We start from the raw sequence: 21,229 nt of genomic DNA on the forward strand, positions 1-21,229 counted from the left end.
ACCCCGGGGCAGAGCAGCTCTGCCTCGGGCTTCCTGTAATCAGCTGCTGGTCAGTTTCAGCAGCAGCTGAATTGGGGACACCTGGGGTACAATATCTACCAGTTCCCACTTACATACAAATTCAATTTAAGAACAAACCTACAGTCCCTATCTTGTACGTAACCCGGGGACTGCCTGTATTTTATATGTTGCTGCAAAACAGGGTAGTTATGTTGGTGCCATAGTAGATTTTTTTTTAACAAAAATTTTACAACTTCTAACATAAAACAGCCAATTTTTAAATACTTGACTTGTAATTATATGGTATAAAACTAAAAAAAGTTACTCCAGCACTTCATTTAATTTGAAAGCATGTTATCTGTTGACTGTAAGGCACTTCATTATAAGCTATTTTAACTCAATTTAAATTAAGTAGATTTATTTACATACTCATTTTAATTTTAAAATTAATCTGTTAATCCAGAATTGGTGTTTACTAGAAAGGCATCACTGTGTATAAAAGAAGATTTGGTTTCATGGTATGAAAAGAATAGTAATGCAACATCAATAGCTGTTGGTAGAGAATTTAAAACATGTTTTGTCTAATTCCTCTACAAAGTGGGGAAGTTTCAGAAAATGTGATGAACAAATTTGTCAGATTAATTCATAAATATGCAAGAGCACCTGTGTTTTAAATATGCTCATGACACTTAGTAACAAATAGTTACTTTCAGGGTAGCTAATCTTCAAATTATTCCTATTATTTTTTTTTAAGGTGAATTTTATTGTCAGCATGAGTAGTTTTCCAAAGAAAACTCTATTCCATGCAGATGCCACTATTCTTTAGAAGTTCTATACAGAGATCAAATGTAGAAGAGACTAGAAAGTTTGAGTTGGGAGGTCTAGTGGAGAGCTTCTCAGTCTTCAGATGAGACTCAAGTTAGGATATGTTCCCTCCTGGTTGCGTGTGTGTGTACAGAGGATGACTAACATCTCAAAATTAGTGTGTAATATATCATTCCTCCGGAGATGAAATACAGACAATATGCAAGTAGAAATTGATAATGGAATTCTTCAAAAGTGCCCCTGGGTGTGAGAAATGCTCAGTAAATATGGTAATGTGGTTTGGATGCTGCAATGTTATGTAAACATTTCTTATATGAAAATTGTATTGAATTCTTGTTATACATGCGGTATTTCTGTTTGTCTGTGTGTACCTGTCTCTGGAGGTCTGTAGTAGGTTGTTGGTAGGGACATTTGGGTCTGTGCGAGGTCATTCCACTTCACTATGTTCCTGTGTGTCGCACACTGTTGGAGAATTAGCAGGGCAACATGCAGCCTTGGGTCCTGGCCTATAGTCAGGGCAGAGTAGCAAACATAGTTAAGACTCCAAACCCTTAATAACAATAGTCGCTAACTTGGGCTTGTATCTGGAGTTGAGCAACAAATACAGTTAAGGGGCCAAGAGCTTAGTCAGGTTGGGGCAACAAGTCATTAGGGCTCTGGCAGAGGTTGAGCACTGAGACCCAATGTAGGAGGCTTCGGCAGGGTTGAGCAGAGTCTAGCGTCCTAGTTTGGTGGACTCTAGGCTGATGTAGGCCTCCTGGTCTAATGAGAAGTACTGCCACCCTAGGGGGTAACAGGTGGGGACATAGGCCTGCCCAATTCCACAGCATCCCAGCCCAGGGCACTGACAATGACAGAATAGTTTGCACGGAGTCAGCGGGGAATCCAGCCACAACACGCTGACCAGGTCTCTGGAAACAAGGCAGCCGCACTGGAGTCAGCTATCCCTGGGCCTCTTCCCTCCTCCCACTCGGGTTGTATGTCACAGTAAAAGGCCCACAGCAGTCCCATCAACACCTCTGTGGCTTTTTCAATTCTCTCTTGGTGGCTCCAGCAGCTCTGCTCAGCCCTCAGCCCTGCAGGGGCCCATGACAGTCGTCCAGCTTTGGGAGAAGGCAGGAGGCCTCTGGCTCCTTTGGTGGCTGCAGCCCAAATGAGATCCCAGACCTACTTTTATACTTCCGATCCTGCTATTGACTTTGGTGGGAGGGATGCACATGGTCTGACTCCACCCACCAGAGGCTCAGTGAATGGTTCCTCCTTCTCTGAGTCTGTGGGAGGCCACCTCCCTCTCGATAAGGTCTGATAATGAAATGTACCTTTTGATGGAATTGACTGCATTACAATGTCATGGTGAGTCAGTTAATTAGAACTTAACTTTTTTTGTCCACTCAGGTTTGTCTGATTCCTAAATCTGCTCATGGTACCAACCCAGCCAGTGCCCATATGGCAGGGATGAAGATTCAGCCGATTGAGGTGGATAAGAATGGAAGCATTGATTCTGTCCATCTAAAGGCAATGGTGAGTGTCGCGTCGGCTGCTTACATTGGGAGGGAAGGGACATTCTTCTTTCTTTCTGGGTAATAGATTGTTAGCTGTAGAGATTTTCTGTTATGTGGGAAAATAGTGCAAATGCTAGATACCTGTTTTAAAAATAAAAAAGTCACTTTTCCTTTTCTTGCTAGCTTAGACACAAGCCATTAAACGTCTAAGCCCTCTTTTAAATCCTGGGGATCCTCTGTGGAAATGGTTGAAAGAGTCTGTACATTGTAGCTTCTTCCATGGCAGCGTTGTTTCCTCCCTTCTCTCCCCCGTGCTCAGTATCAGAGGCGAATGAAGCAGAATCATGTGATTCTCAAACATTTGTAGCTGCACTTTAACCTTCACCTACTGGGTAAGATGTTGCTAGGCAACTGCCTCTGCATCTCTGAATTGACTGCTGCAGATGAACCTGAAGAAGTGGCAGAATATACTTACAAATATTTTGGGGCAGTTTGGTATTGAAATGATGATTGCACCACTGCCATAGGGGAGGGGGGAGACTGACAGCCCATTTCCTTGAAAAAGTGAAAGATCAGTTTTGTTAACCAATGAATACAACTTGTCTAAAATCTCTCTCAGGTTGTGATTAAACTTGCATTTCGCATTCAAGTGACTGTGCACATATTCCTTACACTGTAGGGGTGTGTGGCCAGGGCATTCAAGTTGAAGACTTTTGCCAGCAGTATCAGTAGGCAGCACAAGTGCCCTGGCCACACACGTGTGTGGAACTGAGGGCATGAAAAAGGGCATGACTGCTGCCTTCCTCTCAGTTCCTTCTTACCACCCATGGCAAGTTTGGGCTCACCTCCATTCTTGAGCCTCATTTAGCTTCAAAATAGCTTTTCCCTTGTGCATAATTGTATTCCACTTCTGTGTAGTTCTTCTCTAGTTTCTTAATAGCTCTTTGGAGGTTTGAGAGTGTGCATGCCAGAGCCAGGCACCCCCCCGACACTAACCCAATGCCTCCTCTCCCCCCACCACCCAGCCAGCTACCACTGCTCTATTCCAATCCCCGACCCCCCCAGAACCAGCCCCCCCCCCCCCCCCCCCCCGGCTCTAACCTGGGTCCTGGAGTTGGAGCCACCGTGGGGCACGTTCATGGAGGTGCGGGGCACATGCTCTGAGTGGCCAGCCTTTAGCATGAGCTGGCTGGGATGCAGACCACAAGGGAGGGACATGAGCATGAGCAGAGCGGTGGAGTGAGTACGCACTGGAATGTGGCTCAAAGTGGCCCGGCAGTGAGCAACCTTGTGTGGAGCAGTCAGCATGGTGATAATTTTTTTTTTTTTTAAACATTTTATCAGGAGCCACAATTTTTTCATCAAAGAGCCACATGTGGCACGCGAGCCAAGGGTTGGCCACTGCTGATATTGTATGTATAGTTGTGATTATTTTTTTCCAATGTTCTTTACTTTACATTTATCAACATTACATTTCATTTGCCATTTTGTTGCCCAATCACTTACTCCTGTTTTTTGATCCCCAAACTATGTAGCACTTTAAAGACTAACAAGATGGTTTATTAGGTGATGAGCTTTCATGGGCCAGACCCACTTCCTCAGATCAAATAGTGGAAGAAAATTGGCATGACCATATATACCAAAGGATACAATAAAAAAAATGAACACCTATGAAAAGGACAAATCAAACTTCAGAACAGAAGGGGGATGAGGAGGGGAGGTAAATGTCTGTGAGCTAATGATATTAGAGGTGATAATTGGGGAAGCTATCTTTGTAATGAGTAAGGTAATTAGTGTCTTTAAGACCTAGGTGTAAAGTGTCAGATTTAAGCATGAATGACAGTTCAGAGGACTCTTTCAAGTCAGGTGTTAAAATGTCTTTGAAGCAGGATGCAGGTAATCAAGTCATTGAGACAATGCCCTTTCTGGTTGAAATAGCAGGAAACTGTTTTTTCTTTGTGATCCTGTCTAATATCTGTTTTGTGGGCATTGATCCTTTGGCGAAGTGTCTGAGATGTTTGTCCAATGTACATAGCGGACGGACACTTTCGGCACATGATAACATAAATTATATTTCTGGATGAGCATGAATATGTGTTCTTGATCTTATAACTCAATTGGTTAGGTCCAATAATGGTATCAGCAGAGTGAATATGTGGACAAAGCTGGCAACGGGGTTTGTTGCAAGGGAAAGTTCTAGGGTTGGTATTAGCGTGGTATGTCCTGTGGTTAAGAGTCATCTTGAGGTTAGGTGGTTGTCTATAGGAGACTATGGGTCTCTCTCCCAGAGCCTCTCGGAGTTTAGTAGCCTGTTCCAGTTTAGGTTGTAGTTGATTGATTGATGCGTTGGACAGGTTTAAGTTGGGGGCTACAGGTGATAACAAGTGGTGTTCTGTTGTTGGTTTTCTTGGGTATGTCTTGAAGTAGATGGTTTCTGGGTATTCGTCTGGCTCTTTCAATTTGCTTTTTTATTTCTCCGGGTGGGTAGTTGAGGTTTATGAATGCTTGGTAGAGATCCTGAAGTTTCTGGTCTCTGTCAGTGGGATTAGAGCAGATGTGGTTGTATCGAAGGGCTTGGCTATAGACGATGGATCGTATGGTGATTCTTACCAACAGCTACAGAACATACCACACTAATACCAACCCTGGAACTTTTCCTTGCAACAAACCCCGTTGCCAGCTTTGTCCACATTCACTCTGCTGATACCATTATTGGACCTAACCACTCTCTACAGAAAACCCACCAACTCATACAGTTACCTACATGCCTCTAGCTCCCATCCAGAACACACTGGTTTGCAATACGAAGCTGCAGGCTTCCCATGGCATAGGTTTTCCTACGTAGGAGGTCCAGCTTTTTAAGGTCTTTAGCCTTTGGTTTTGGCCCCAGAGGTCCCTGATGCTCCTTTTGCCCCGCTGCCTGCACAACTATGGACCCTGGAGGCGGGATGGGTAAAAAGATGTACATGCCCCACTTGTGGCATATAGTAACGCCTTTCTACCCCTTTGTGTTGGTGCGATTGACTCTGGCGTTTGCCACAGGGTCTTTGACAACCTATCGACAGTCTTGTTCAGTGGTAGTGCCACACGACCCGGGCCTGATGCCGACAGGATATCTACCATGGGGTCCAGGTCCTTGTGGATGTCTTCAACCTGCACAGCCAGGTTGGCTGCCAACCTCCTTAGCAGGTCCTGGTGAGCCCTGGCATCCATGGAAGGGAGTTGGGGTGCCGGGTCTGCCAGAGCCTCATCCGGTGAGGACGATGACAACTCTCTCGGTGGCACTTGTCCTTCCTCACACTCCGGTGCCCTGAGGGGGGTGCCCTTGGGCTTGATGGTATGCCCAAGGTGTCCAGAACAGCCGCAGCGGTTGTGGTTGCCACTGCGCCTGCCACTGCTGCTGGTCTGCCGAGTCCCTTTGCCCAGATCTGAGACTTGAGCGTGACCGATGGACGATCTGGCTGACCGCACGGATTCTGCCACGGACTCTGAGGAATAGTCTGATGCCGACCTGGAGAGGGAAGACGAAGCTTGTTCCCTCTAGTGCACGGTCATGGCCGATGTCTTACCCCTGTGCCCTGGTCGCGGTGCCAGGAGAGGCATCTGTTGGCCTGCATAGTGCCCATCAGCATCTGGTAGACTGGGAAATAGCCCTGTCGTGCTGTGGCTGTCAGCGGCATCGAGGGCTGCTGCACCATAGGCACCATCTACCTCTGTCCCAGTGCCGTAATAGGTACTGAGAGAGGCATCAGCGCCAGTGCCCTGTATGGTGCCAGTTGCACCGGTGCCGTCATGGTGGGCATAACGCTCGGTACGGGGGCCTGCACCGTCAAGGGTCTTATCAGCAGTGCCACCTCCTGCGACGCATAGTGGGGCACTGTATACCCCGTTGCCGTCAGAAGTGACTGAATATGCCCCATCTGTCCCGGCACCATCTGCTGTGCTGGGGCCTGCGCCATGCTCTGAGAGTTCCATGACCCCGATGTCGGTGCTGATGGGAGGACGCTCGTGCCGTGGGAAGGTGCAGCCTTCAGCTGCAGCGCTGGGACTTCTCCCTCGGTTGCAGTCAGTTCGATGAGCTTTCTTGTGGCATCGAACGTCTCTGGGGTAGAAGGGCGCTGAATCCCATCCCTGTAGCCTGCCCTGGGCTCTGAGCCTTGTCCAGGCTGCGCCTTCTCCTAGGCGCCTTGGAGGTCAAGTGCCCCTCCTTAGGGTGCACATTGTGGGCACGTCTTGCCATAGACCGGCCCCTCGAGCCTTTAGAGCTCCTCGGTGATGGCGACTGTGACCTGTGTCTGGGCACCTTCAAGACGGCCGTTTGATGCTTGGCCGGTGCCGAGGCTGAAGCGGACGGTGCGCTGTGGACAGAGTGAGGACGTTTCTCGCTCGGAGGCTGCAATGCTGACTCCATCAACAGGAGCTTTAGCCTAGGGTCTCTTTCTCTCTTGGTCCTGGGCTTAAATCCTCTACAGATCGAGCAGCTCTCCTCTCGCTGGGCCTCTCCGAGGCACTTGAAATACAAAGAGTGCAGGTCGCCACAGGGCTTAGGCTTTGAGCACGAACCATGCGGCTTAAAGCCTTGGGAGCCTGGCATCCCCTACCCTGATGGGGAGAATCCCACTGAACTCTTTTTTTCAACTAATTACGCTATCCAACAACTACTTAACAGGTACTTAACTACTGATTCTAACTATAATACAGGAACAGATGAGAATACAAACTGCTATGGGACAGGCAGATAGCCGTAACACATGCTCCAGCTACTGTCACTGGCGGTAAGAAGGAACTGAGGGGGTAGAGGGGCCAGCAGGGGTATATATGCACCGGTATACCAGCACCACTCCAGGGGACTCCCTGCCTGGCCCTATGGAGACTGCCAAGGGAAAAAAGCTCCGGAGTCCATGCACGTGGCGTGCGCACACGTAATCAGAATGGACATGAACAAGCACTCGAAGAATGCCATGATTCTTTTTACACCCTTGGCTCCACACACAAGGGGACAGAGGCACACGTGCTGCCTTGTAATACTTCCGGCAAAGTCTCTGGCTCTACTGCATGGGGTGTACACACACTTGTATGGTGGCCTGCATGTGTCAGCCATATATATCTTGAGTGCCCATTATTGTACAGGCAGGTAACCATTTTTCATACTCCTTTTTTTCCCCTCAAACTACTGTTGATTTCATTTAGTCCTGGTGAAGAACAAACATTTCTACAAAGATGCTTCTGAAGGAAAACTAGAACTCATCAGACATTTGTCATTATAGAAAATTTGTGAATAAAAACATATTTTGACTTAGATGGTTAAATTTCTCCAAAGTCTACAACTTAGCACTAACTGCATGTGCCAGGTAGGAAGACTGGCAGTTATGACAGTAAATTTGCCTTTTGCTTGAGGAGATGGGTAAACTTGTTTTCAGGACATGAAACACTTGTGCTGGTGTACTTGATTTTTATGAAAGAATTTTGTGACCTCCTAGTGACCTTCTTCATCCCCTGTTTTCCTAAAGGTAGAGAAGCACAAGGATAAATTAGCAGCCATCATGATCACATACCCGTCCACCAATGGTGTGTTTGAAGAGGAAATCAGTGATGTGTGTGACCTGATTCACCAACATGGAGGCCAGGTTTACCTAGACGGTGCAAACATGAATGCCCAGGTATGAATCTGTTAAATCGATTTTTAACTATCAATTATTGGTGGTGGGCAGTAACTTCCAGAGAAACAACAAATGTCAGTTCTCACACGTTTTGAATCATATCACAGCTGCACCGTAAGACTAATATACCATACACATGCATGGGAAGAAACTGAGGTTATCAAAAACACCAGTAGAATTTGGATGGCAAAAAATACTGACACAATTCGGGTCAGCATCTCTCTCTCTCTTCTGACAAGGTTTTTAAAGCTGCACAATTCCCTGCCTCACAGATGATACTTCTAGCAAACCAGATTGTCCAAACAGCCCAGTGGCTGTGCTTTGCTTTTTCTCTCCAGAGGCTTTGAACAGCGGTTACAAGTTACCACCTAGCTCCTTATAAGCATGCACATTTGCTGAGGTGAAAGCGTTGAAGAGAAAACACAATAAAAGAACCTACATACATACACGAAAGCTTACCAGAGGTCACCCATCAGTCTGATGGGGCCTTCATAGATCAAGTCCTTCCATCCCTTCTGCAAGTATAGTTTTCTCTGTTGTTCCAAAAAGTCTGAAAGTTTAAAATTCAAAGTTTTTATTCAAAAGTCATGTCAGTTCAAACTGGATTCTCCACAGGCTAATCTAAGAGGATACCTCCTTGGAAGGGCTACAACCTGTCTTGTGTTAATCACCACCTTTTGTGTGTAGTTCCTGAGAGCTATTGTAAAACACTCTTACAAAACTATGATCTTCAAACAATGTACCTGAAAGAAACTTAAATCACTAAACTCTCCCAAGAATATGCAGGAAACTTCTGCATACCACACATAATTTAAAATGGGCTAAATGCCTAATAAGCAGAAATCTAGTATGTAGAATTATTTGTAATCTGATTCAGAAGATGTCTGTGAAAAGTATCTGCAAGGCCAGAATAATCTAAAACCTTTTATCTAGTCTAGGTGTCTGTTATATGTTCAGATGAGAATTTAACATTTGTAAAAGATGTTAAACTTTCCTATACTTAATGGGGATAGGACCTTTTAAAGGCAAACAAATTACCTTAATTCTAACAAATTTTTGCATCATTTGTGCAAATGGGCACAAATTGAAGAAACAACACTAATATGTTGTTCGTCATTAACAGATACAACTTTCTACAATGGTGACACCTCCCTGTCAAATGACATTGAGATCAGTTTGCACGTGACACTTATATTTTCTGAGTCCTCATTTGAGCCCTTTTGGTGATGATTCTTTGACAGGTGGGTCTGTGTCGCCCTGGAGACTATGGATCTGATGTGTCTCATTTGAACCTTCACAAAACCTTTTGCATACCCCATGGAGGAGGAGGACCTGGAATGGGGCCAATTGGAGTGTAAGTATCTGGCTCTAGCTCTCAAATTTACTTTGAGAGGAAAAGGGACCCTAGTTAAATTGTATATAACATTCCTATTGAAAGTAAGGGACCCTATCACTGATACGAGGATGGCTTTGTTTTGGCAGTTGTATACATTTCTATTCCAAGACTGGCATCTGAATACCGTTTTGTAGCCTTAGTACCTGGTTCTACTCCCAGTACACTAGAATCTTGACAAGCACCCACACCTTGGTGATTCTGCAGCCAGGCATATCCACTGTGCTAAACTGTGTACAGGAACTTAGTGACGTGGATCGATGTTAGATGTAGATATAGCACAAAGCTTATGAGTATCAGGCTATGTCTACTCTCGCGGTTTCTTGCACGAGAAATATGCAAATGAGGCTAAGCGTGGAATATCGCTGAGCCTCATTTGAATACCCAATGTGCCGCCATTTTTGCAAAAGAGGATCTTGCGCCAGAAGGAGCTGTCTATACTGCCCCTTCTTGTGCAAGAAAAACCCTCTTGTGCAATGCCGTTATTCCTGAAAATAATTGGTGTAGTAGCATTGTGCAAGAGCGTTTTTGTTGCACAAGGGGCAGTGTAGACAGCTCCTTCTGGCACAAGAGCCTCTTTTGCAAAAATGGCAGCTCATTAGGTATGCAAATGAGGCTCAGCCATATTCCACTCTTAGCCTCATTTGCATATTTCTCGTGCAAGAAGCCGCAAGAGTAGACAGAGCCTCAGTGTTTTACATAGTACAAATAGTGCATTGAGACTAGGAGATATTAAGCAAAGCTAGTTTTTATTTAAATGGTGCTAAGAAATCTGCCTCACTGTGGCAGTGGCTCCCTATCTCTTTGCAGTGGGTTAGCAGATGGAAGTTCCCATAGCTCCCTTGCACTATCCATTATCCTGGAAATTTCTTTTCTATACTTTTTTGTTTTTCTCTCAATCGTAGAATGCTACATGCTGTTCTGGGTATATGGGAGTCTTTTTGGTGACTCCTTGATTGCCTATGAGGAATGTCTTTGCAGTAGGGAAGAGATGCTTATGCTGGTGAGCTGATACTGATTCTGGAGTCTGCCCATGCAAGTTGCAGTCATGGTCAGCTGCATTAAAGGAACTGCTTGGGTAGCAAAAATGGGTGGTTTTCAAGGAGAAACTGGATACTTCACCCACAGCTGTTACTGAATTGGGTGCACATCTGGAGTTATAGTTTCCCAGTCTTTCTTCTAACTTGAAACTCTCACACTCCAGACCCTTACTCCTTTCTACATTTTTTCCCCTCCTTTCTCCCATTCCCAGTGACTAGTCTAATGCTCCCCAGGTTGGGAAATACCAGTCAGCATAGAAGGTGATGGGGGAGATTCCATCATTCTAGAATAACATGGGCAATGACCTGGTGTTTGCAAATAACAGGGAGGGAGGGGGAGGAAGGACTGTCATCCTGCTTGTTAAACCTGTTGACTTCTTGCAACATGAAAAGTCTTAAATATCATTAGGATGAAAAGCATAAGCAAAACAGAAAGGATAAAGGAAACTATTGCAGAACACTCCAATAATGAAGTGGTATGGGGAACAGCATAGTTGTGCATATTGTACTCTTGAAAGGCATTGGTAAGGAACTAATAATTGCGTATGCAAGTTCTCACTAGCTTACCCACTTACATTTATTTTTGAAGGAAATTGTCTTCAGTCTGGAGTCTATCTTGCAAAACTCACCACAATTGATTTCTTCATGGAAGGACTGAAGAAAACATAGATTGTCATGGCTATTGTTAAAGTGGATTTCGATACTTGAGTAGTTTTGTTCCTGATTTAATAAAAGAACTGGGAATCCTCTTCTAGAGCTAACCAAAATGATACAGGAATGTGTTTGTTTTAAAATCACCGTATGTGTGTTTCAGGAAGACTCATCTGGCTCCCTACCTGCCTACCCATCCTGTCGTTGCGCTGCAGCTTAATGAGAGTGCATGTCCATTGGGTACAATCAGCGCTGCTCCTTGGGGTTCCAGTGCTATATTGCCCATTTCCTGGGCATATATCAAGGTATGTGGTGTTCCCCTCCCCCCCCCCCGGTAATATTTATTTTTCCTGGTGTGGTATTTCTACATTGGGGAAGGTGAAATGGAGTATTTTTAGACCTATCCAGCAATCATGCTTTCAAACGGATTCACATTTCACTGAAAATGATGGCACTGATTCACATGTTCTAATTACAGATACAGCATCTCTGTAAACTTGTTACAGCTTTCCCTGTCTGTCTTGTAACCCTTAACACAACCCATCCTTCACTGCATCTCTGTTCTACATTTCATCTCCTTTTTCCCATCCCCGGTGACTAGTCTCATGTTCCCCAGGTTGGGAAATGTCAGTCAACAAAGATTTTGGCAGTATCAAGAAATGTCCATGAAAACTTACTAACCCAAGGAAAAAAATCTAACTACTTGCACTTTATCTCAAGGAATTCTATTTTCCTTACATGTTAAAGGAGGAAAAATATTTTACTTGGGCAAGTAGAATGTAACAATGCTGATTAATGCCATCCCCCCCCAAAGACATGCACATCATAAACAAAATCAAACCAGTGCCTGTTAGATGTCCTAGAGCAGATTTCAGGAATAAATTTCAGTCTGAGATCTCCTTATTGTCTCTCTGGGTGCTGCTTCTCTAGATAGGGCAGTACAATTAACTAGTGTCCTAAATGAACACCTGCAATCTGTTTAATGACCTTGCTTGTTTCCTTTTAATATTTCTTGGGCCAGAGTTATAGCCACATATATAAGTAGAATATATCCAAGAAAGAAGCTTGTCCTTCTATTGTTTCTCAAAAACAATAGTACATTTAATTTCTTACCTTGTCTTAATATGCTGCAGTATGGTATTAAAAATGTTAATGCCAGCAGCTAGTAAATGTTTTCAGGAAAGTGGCATCTTCAGGAGACAAAAGGTCTCAGGTGGAATCTCACCTATGAAAATCAAATCTGATTATAGGTTTTTATTAGGGTACGTGAAAACTTGACTTTAGGGTTTATTTATATTTTTTGGAACAGAGTGAAACTTACAGCCTGTTCATACTATGTTAGTCGTGCTTATTTGTTACGCGCCCAGTAAATTAACTATGAGAAACATGCATTCTGATACCCTGTGTAACACTTTGAACTGATATTCAAGGGAGAAGGGGATAGCATGCCTGGCTTTAAAAGTGGAATAGATGGATCCCATTTGTTCAGTTTTGCAGCTAATTTGACATCTTATTTAGTAAACATGATTTAAAATGTGCTTCAGATTCCGGAATTTGAAATGAGCAAATCTAAGTATACAAATGCCTAATTCCCATCAATACATAATGCTCCTTAGTATTGTAAATTGATTCCAATTTTGAAATATTCACACTGGAGCATATTGTTAAGTGCAGGTATCTCCCTGCTCTTTCATGCTGAGCATAGATAATAAAATGTGAACAGAATTTTGGAAATCCAGAGGTGCGTTTGGCCATGTGTCATCCCAGGAAACCTTTTCTGCTCAATTTAAAGCTATTGAAGGGCTGTTGTGTGAATTAGCCTGTTTGCTAAAAAGAGAACAAATCCTTACTGATATACCAATGTTCCTTTTCATATGAGGGAATGTGCTCAGTTTGTTTTTGTCAATTTAATGTAATAGAAAACTAAATATTTGAGTGAAATACTAAAACTTGCCCACGCTAATCACTGCAGAGAATCTTAGTGAAACCAGAAATACCTTGTGTGCTGGTGAATTTATAAACTGACATGTATAACCTATGAGACTGTGTTCATTGCTTATGGGTAAGAGGTTGTTTCACACTTGTGTTCTATAGTGTTTTTGCTCTTTTCAGATGATGGGTGGAAAGGGTCTTAAACGTGCTTCCGAGATTGCCATATTAAATGCTAACTACATGGCAAAAAGACTAGAGAAACACTACAAAGTCCTTTTCAGAGGGGCAAGAGGCAAGTATTGAACTTACTTTGTCTCCTGACATTCTAGTTTCTCCCAGTATCCTATGGCAGTTGGGATTGTAGATACTGCGTTTGTGGGTTTTTGTTTTTTTTTTTAAACTGAGGAAGTTGTTGTTTTTTTCAATCCCACTCTGAAATGCGGTGCATGGCAGAGGAGAATATTTAGTACTAATTCTAGACAGGAGTCAAAATGAAGCTAAGGTATTGGCAGAGGAGAAAACCACGCTGATAGTAACTAGTTGCAACAATAAAACTTGTAAAATGAGTCTTCTGCCTGTCTTTGAATCACAGATTGTTTTCCTCAAATTGACAATTATTTTAATTTAAATAGTGAAGAACAGTGTTCTAAATAGGAAGTAGTGAAGCTATAGTAATTCTATATACTATGAAGCACAATAAGCAAAGATGATATAAATGATTTCTTGTTCATACACCCTTTTATCATCCTAAAATGCCTGTAGTGATGGTTTAGGAGACTAATTTTTGGTATGAAATGTAACTTTTAGGGGAATGGTTTAACTGTTGCTTGCCCATTTTTTTTTATTTTAAAGACAGGGTAGAAATTGTGAAGAATATCAGATTGCAAGTTTCAAGTCAATAGAAGACCTTATTTTTGAGACTGCCTATTTCAATTGAATGACATTAAAAATATCCAAAATGCATACCACATCATTCAACCATTGTGTGTAGATATGTAAATTCTTTTAAATCTGCTGACAATATTTTACAAATGAGAACTGTAGTTTACAAATACAAAACTAAACTTTTGAAAGGTCGATGAATGAAAATGTTCAATCTTCTGTTCAAGAGTAACCCAGTTTATCTCGAGAATTGATGGAAATGTATTTCAGTCTCTCAGATCATACTTGCATGATATTTTCTTTGTTACTCACCCAAGAGATAGTAATATCCTGCTTTTCTGAAAGAGCTGAATACAGTTTTCTTCCTCAGCCCATCATCAACTCTCAACGTTGGTTAGAGGGAATCATACGAAAAATAAATTAGCTGGGTTTTTTTTTCCAGAATTTGAGCATGCTCGTTTCTCAGGACCTGCTGATTTGGGTAAGCTTGTGACCCAAATACTAATCATGTGGCAGTACAATGCTGCTGCATTATTGGACAGGACTGAGAAGGGCATGTACTTAATTGTACAGGAAGAAGGGCATGCACATAACAAGAATTCATTATTGGAGCATTAAGCTTACATATAAAAGGAGCAGCAGTGAGCATATGTCTGATTCTCTTCTTGATAAATCTAATAAGCTCCAACACGAAATGTTGCTTCTGTATGTGTATCAGGGAAATTTGTTTTCAAAGAAGTGTGGCAATGGAGAGGAAAGGGGAGGGGAAGTAACTATTCAAGTACACTTCTAGTTCACAACGTCTCTTAAATGTTCACACATGAAACTGCACTCTCCAACAGGATGTTCCTTGTGCATCCTTAAGACATGCTCTGCCGAAGCCACAGGAACAGAAATGCGGAGTTAAAATTAAGACCAATTTGTAGTTCTCGTTTTCTCCCAAAAAATGAGATCAGTGTACGTAAACTTTGTTCGCTTCCAGGTTATGTAGCTCATGAATTCATTCTGGACGCCAGACCATTCAAGAAAACAGCAAATGTTGAAGCTGTGGATGTTGCAAAGAGGCTTCAGGACTATGGTGAGAGTCTAAAAAGGACATGTCATTTACAGCAATAAGGGCCAAAATTTCTTTAACATACCTTCAAGGGCTCAGAAAGATTCTAGGCTTCTAATGTTCTATAGCCGCATAGCGGCTTCTGTAATAGAACCCTATAGTCCCTATGTTGATGGTCTTTAGATGCTGGAATGATGCCATTGGGGCTATGGGCATCCCAGCACAGATGCTGTTCAAAGTACACGCAGACAGGATCTTAGGATCTGCCTTAGTCCAAGAACTTTTTAGGATTGAAATAGGATTAAACCTCTTTATGGAAAATGGGAGCATCTATACTTATATTAAATAGTTCAAATCCTCTAATTTTTTAAACATTCTTTTGTTTCGTGGTTTAGGTCAGCCTCTTGATAGAGGTTAGGCAAGAAACTCCATGCAAAATATTCCTTAGCCATTATGCCCTTTCTTGCACCTTCCACTGAAGCATCCACAACTGGCCACTGTCAGACAGGGACTACATGGACCACTATCGCTGGTCTGATCCTCTGTAGCAAATGTTAACAGTTACGCTGTTAACATGGGCAGATATCCCTAAAGTGCTATCCAGTAAGAGAATCACAATAAAATAGCTAACCCTAAAATCAGTTAACTGTTCAGTACCAGGAAATAAAAAACCCTCTTTGCTCTCTGTAACTGTCTGCTTGAAAGAGAATCTATTACACCTCCGCACCTACCAAATTCATGGCCCATTTTGCTCAGTTTCATGGCCATAGGATTTTTAAAATAAATTTCATTATTATAATAATTGGAGGATCCTGACCCAGATAGGGTTGCTGGAAGTAGGGGACCACAAGGTTATTGTAAGGGGGAGGATTGGTGGTACTATTCTTAGTTCGACAATGCCACTGGCCATGGTGCTGCCTTGAGAGCTGGGCATCTGGAGAGTAGTGGCTGCTGGCCAGGAGCCCAGCTCTAAAGGCAGAGCCACTGCCAGCAGCAGCGTAGAAGGATAGCCTGGTATGGTTATTGCTACCTTTACTTCTATGCTGCTACTTTCCCCCTCCCTGCAAATCCCTTTTGGGCCAGCGGCTCCAATTTGAGAGAGACTGGTCTACTCCCTTGAAATCTGTAAAAGTACACACAAAAGATCAAATTTCACTGAGGGAGACCAGATTTCATGATCTGTAATGTGTTTTTCATGGCCATGAATGTGGTAGGGCTCTAGTTTACCATTTAAAAATAGACAGGTAATATCTACAATATCTGATATGGCTCATTCCAGTCTAGCTTCTTACAGGGTGCCTTATTGACCTGGCTTCCTTAAAAATGACAACTGGACAGTTACAAGGAGCATTGTAGCAGCCTATTCCTTTTACCTTACTATAGCCCTATCTTCCTTTCCATGGAGGTGCCAAGTCTGCATCATCATCTTGACCCTATGCCTGTCGTAAGGTGAAAAAGCAACTGATGCAAGTGTGGACAGGAAGGGAAGTGGCCAGAAATATTGCTTTGGGGAAGAAAAAACTTGGCTTTGGATACCAGAACAAGGAAGTGGCCAAGCATTGAGGTTTTCACATCTCATACATTCAGAAAACTTGGAGCTTTGTATGTGCTGTTGGTGCATCATAATTGCCTCGATATGTTGCCCATCTGTAAGATTTCAGTTTGATGCTAATGAGTGAAGCTATTTCAAGAACTTTTTTTCAGCTTTTATTAAAATCCAACACATTGGTTACTTGAATACTTGCTCACAAGTACTCTGTAATCAGTGATGGGATTCCTTTGTATTCAGGATTCCATGCTCCAACGATGTCCTGGCCAGTGCCAGGGACCCTTATGATTGAACCAACAGAGTCTGAAGACAAGGCAGAGTTGGACAGATTTTGTGATGCAATGATCAACATTCGTCAAGAAATTGCTGATATAGAGGAAGGCCGAATGGACTCCATGGTTAACCCGTTAAAGGTGAGTTGGTATGCAGAGCAATTCTATAACACCCCAGTGCCTTCAATGCTGCTTTTTGTTGTCATCTTGTTTTAGTGGTACCAAAGGCTTCCTTTCTGAAATTCAGTGTGGTATGTGTATATAGAAAACTTACTGTTTGCAAATAAGAATATGCAACAGTGAAGGAATAAGATATTCACTGATGTGCATATTTGAGTGAATAATGGTCTAAATTTCACAGATTTGGGGTGAGTTTAAGGGGTTCCATTGCCTTAAATCAGTGATGGGCAAGATACCTCTCACGGGCTGGATCTGGTCTGCCGAGCCACTGGATCCAGCCTATGAACACCCTACTGGGAACCTGAGCCACCACACATGAGCCTTTTTCTAGTGTAAGGTTGCTCTATGTGCTTTTCTCCTCCTGAGGGAAGGGGAGGCTTTGTGAGATCTGCCCCCCCCCCTCAGCCCATTCTTCAGCTCCTATTTGCCAGAAACAATAGGCCAATAGGAACTGAGGGATTGGACTGGGTGATGAGGGCAGAGCAAGCCTCTTTCCTCCTCCTGGAGCTGAAAGCCACATGGAGGGAGCAGCCTGCAGTTTTAAGTGGTCTGCGGCTGCAGCAGGCAGGGAGTCCACCCTGCCTTGGGAGGTGCTACAGGGCTGCTGGCCAGGACACTCTTAGGTAAGCACCTCCCAGCCAGAGGCTCCCTCTGGCACCATAGCTCCCTCCCTTAGGTCACCATGCAAATCCTCTGCACCACCCTACCCCTGGTCACAACTCCTTCCCAGGCCCTATACCCCCTCCTATGCTCCTCCCTCTGGCCAGAATCCTCTCCTGCACCCAAACCCTGTACCATATTCCTCTGACTCAGGTCATAGCCCTCTTCACCCAAACTCCCTCTCAAACCACAGTCTCCTGCACCTCAGTCCCTTACCCCATGCACCATTCTAGACCCTAAACTCTCTCCATAGAAAACTGTGGCCCTTGATCACTTTCCAAAAATCTTGGCATCTTCTCCCCCCCCCCCCCTAAAATTATTGCCCAGCCCTGCCTTAAATGGTTTTCCAGAAAGCTTTTTGATTTGACGAGTTAGAAGTCCTGTCTGTGACAACTGATAGTCTGGAGACAAGTCGTAAGTTAGTGAACAATGTGTGTGTAATTTTATGGGTTTTTTCATGTTTGTATTTTCTGGGTCTTCTACATAGTAATGGGTAAAATACATTTATTCAGGGGCGGCAACTCCAAAACTTCATTGTAAAAACATAAAAATTGGAAGAGGCTCTTGAGCAAGTCTAGTACCCAAAACTACTCATAACTCATCTTGGGGGGAAACAGTCTGTGTTTTAAGTTGGCTAGACCTTCTCTAATGTTGCACTGGGTTTTAAAAATCCGACTTACATTTTCTTGGTATTGTAACCAAATTGTTCCAAGGACATGAGACCCACAAGATGAGTGATGTAATGTCATCTTCTGTGGATCAGCTTTGGTTGATGAGCTGCACAGAGCTCTTAGACTTGAAAAAGACTCCATATAGCTTGAAGTTCCACCCAAATGGGTTAGCAACTGTCTTGTAGTGTTGTTGAGGAATCCAGTTGCCCAGTACCAAAGTTGAGAATCCAATTACTGCTACTGTTCTTGTATTCAGAAATCTAGCAAGGGAGAAGGAACTTGGCCATAACTATAACCAGCTGCTTTGTGAACCATCTTCTTCATTTTCTTACTTTATTTTTCAGTGTTTCATTTTTGTTATTTAGCAAAGTTGAACAAATAGATATTCTGAATCATTTCAGTCTTTCCCTTTAAAAATCCAGTCTTTCATTTTGTTGATTAAACATTTTGTATCCACAAGAGATCCCCTTCAGTATTAATCTGAACTACTGAAGAAATATACATGTTGTTGTACCAGCAATAGATGGATTTAACTGAAATGTTTGATTGAACCTAGTTCTCCATGTTCTAACTTGCCTTTATTCTTTGTAGATGTCACCACACACTCTGACTTGTGTTACCTCTCCTAATTGGGATCGCCCTTATTCCAGAGAAGTAGCAGCTTTCCCTTTAGTAAGTAACTATGTAATCTCCATCTCTTAATTCCCACTGCTCATTAGTGTGTGATAAAAGGTAAATGTGGTTGTGTTTTTAGTTGCTTGTTAGGTCTGTTGCTGTGGTCTAGGTGCCATGGCATGAGACTGTGAACCACACTAGCTGTGTGGGTGGCACTCTGGAATCTTCCAAAGGACTGGTCTAATGAGAATGAACTAATGAATGATAATACCTCAAATTCTAAAGATGTCTTTCTGTATTTAGCCATTTGTGAAGCCTGAAAGCAAATTCTGGCCCACAATTGCACGAATTGATGACATCTATGGAGATCAGCATCTGGTTTGTACCTGCCCACCAATGGAAGTCTATGAATCTCCCTTTTCTGAACAGAAGAGAGCATCCTCCTAGGTTTTATCCTTTTATTTTCAGGTGGCTAGCAATTCACACTTTACTACTGCATTTCAGTTCACCAAGATGGCTTTCTCTTCCCTGCAACCAAATGGGGGAAATTTATATATCATGTCTATTTTTATAATCTCCAGACTGTTAATTGAACCACTGCTCTGTTAAAATGTAAATACAATCACTGTATTAGGTGGAAGCAAATGGAGTTGATTCAGTGCCTCAGTTTCTAGAAGTTACAGTTGCCTTGATTCAGCACCTTTGTCTTCTCTTTAGAGTGACGAGTTTCTCATTGTGTGCTAAGGACTTTAAATGTTAACATAGAATTTTTCATGGTTGTAAGGAAAGAGGACTAATTTTTCTTCCAATTATATCAGATGGCAGTATTTATAACAACTGCCACAGTAATTGTTTACATTTTGTATAAGCACAGGAAGTAGATTTTTGTTACCTTATTTGCTGTTACAGCTGGGGTGGTTGTTGGAAGTTGTTAAATATTAAATGGTGGTATTTGTTTTTTACCTGTCAATGCTTCTATTTCAATAAATTCTACTAGTTTTAAGAATGGCTTTTTAAATCATTGCTAAATTCAACCTTGCATAGACGACTTTGCAGTAGTGGAGATGTAACATTTTGAAAGTTTATTTTCTTGGCCTCTGGGAGTGTCTCAAGTGATTTGTGGTCACTTATCTGGCCACAACATTTATGAATGGGGGGGGGGGGGGGCGCGCTAGGAAAATTTGAATATTTCCTGTGTGTTAGTGTGATTAGCAGACCTCAGCGCTGGCAGCACACCTGACCATGAGTTCCTAGGGTTGCAGACAAGCATCAGCATGGAGCACGAGGAGATCCTGGACATCATGGCTGTATGGGGAGAGGAATCTGTTCTTGTGGAGCTATGAACAGCAAAAGAAGTGCAGATATCTATAGCAAGATTGCAAAAGGCATGAAGGAGAAAGGATACACTAGGAATGCTCAGCAGAGTCCTGTGAAAATAAAGGAGCTGAGGCAGTTGAACCAAAAGACTAAGACAGACTGAGGATCATGGCCACAACCATGCCATCCCCAGGGGACAGAAGAGGACTAGTTTCCTGAGCCAGTAGGTGGATTCCTCCCAAGACACTTGGGTAGCAGCATGGAGGACAGCATAGTGGAAGGAGGAGAATGGTTAGCAAGCAATCAGGACAACCAATATCACAGAGTCAAGAATTTTTTAATCTTAAGAGTATCCCCTTGCATGCCTGTCACCAAACCAAGTCAGCTGCTCCCCTAAGAACTGAAATGTACCTTCTGTATGATGGCTGCCTAAAAGCATTAACTGTGGCCTTGTACCTAATTAATCCCTATTGTCTTTAGAAAAACCTTTGTTTTATTTTAACAGGTTAGGGTTTATGCTGTACAACGTATCTCCTGTAAAGTCTGTACGTCACTTTTTGTTATAACGGGAACAGCAATAGCGTACATGTGGCCTTGCTCCCTTTGCAGTACAGGCAGTCCCCGACTTACGTGGATCCGACTTACGTCGGATCCCTAGATACGAACGGGGTGAGGCAACTCCCGCACATGCGCAGCAGCATTCCCGGGGCTCGCTCACCTGGGTCCTAGGATCCTCCTCCTCCTCGGGCCGGCTCCGACTGGGGTCCCGCAGAGCTGCCAGGCAGAGGAAAAGTGCCTCCCCACGCCCGCTGCCCCCCTGCCAGCAACAGGCTGCCCCCTCCCCTGAGCAACAGGCTGCCGAACAGACAAAAGCAGCCTCTCTGCCCCTCCTCCCCTCTATACATGCCGGACTCCCGGAGCACAGCAGCGTCCCCGGGGCTCGCTCACCTGGGTCCTAGAATCCACCTCCTCCTCCTCTTTGGCCGGCTCCAACTGGCCTCTGCCTGCAGCAGCTGGCCACAGGGA

General features: G+C 43.4%; 1 protein-coding gene across 1 annotated transcript in view; it reads left to right on the forward strand.

Moving 5' to 3' along the window:
- GLDC (glycine decarboxylase) overlaps positions 1-19,892 on the forward strand; it is a 69,504-nt gene extending 49,612 nt beyond the window's left edge. Inside the window, exons 17-25 of the mRNA XM_075931612.1 lie at positions 2,221-2,346; positions 7,838-7,987; positions 9,229-9,341; positions 11,235-11,376; positions 13,184-13,295; positions 14,868-14,963; positions 16,729-16,901; positions 18,863-18,943; positions 19,190-19,892. Of these exons, the coding sequence (XP_075787727.1) occupies positions 2,221-2,346; positions 7,838-7,987; positions 9,229-9,341; positions 11,235-11,376; positions 13,184-13,295; positions 14,868-14,963; positions 16,729-16,901; positions 18,863-18,943; positions 19,190-19,333 (1,137 nt within the window). The 3' untranslated portion in view covers positions 19,334-19,892. The remainder of the gene's footprint in view (positions 1-2,220; positions 2,347-7,837; positions 7,988-9,228; positions 9,342-11,234; positions 11,377-13,183; positions 13,296-14,867; positions 14,964-16,728; positions 16,902-18,862; positions 18,944-19,189) is intronic.
- The last annotated feature ends 1,337 nt before the right edge of the window (positions 19,893-21,229 follow it).

The sequence above is a fragment of the Pelodiscus sinensis genome, chromosome 6 (assembly GCF_049634645.1).
Source record: "Pelodiscus sinensis isolate JC-2024 chromosome 6, ASM4963464v1, whole genome shotgun sequence".
Lineage (NCBI taxonomy): Eukaryota > Metazoa > Chordata > Testudines > Trionychidae > Pelodiscus > Pelodiscus sinensis.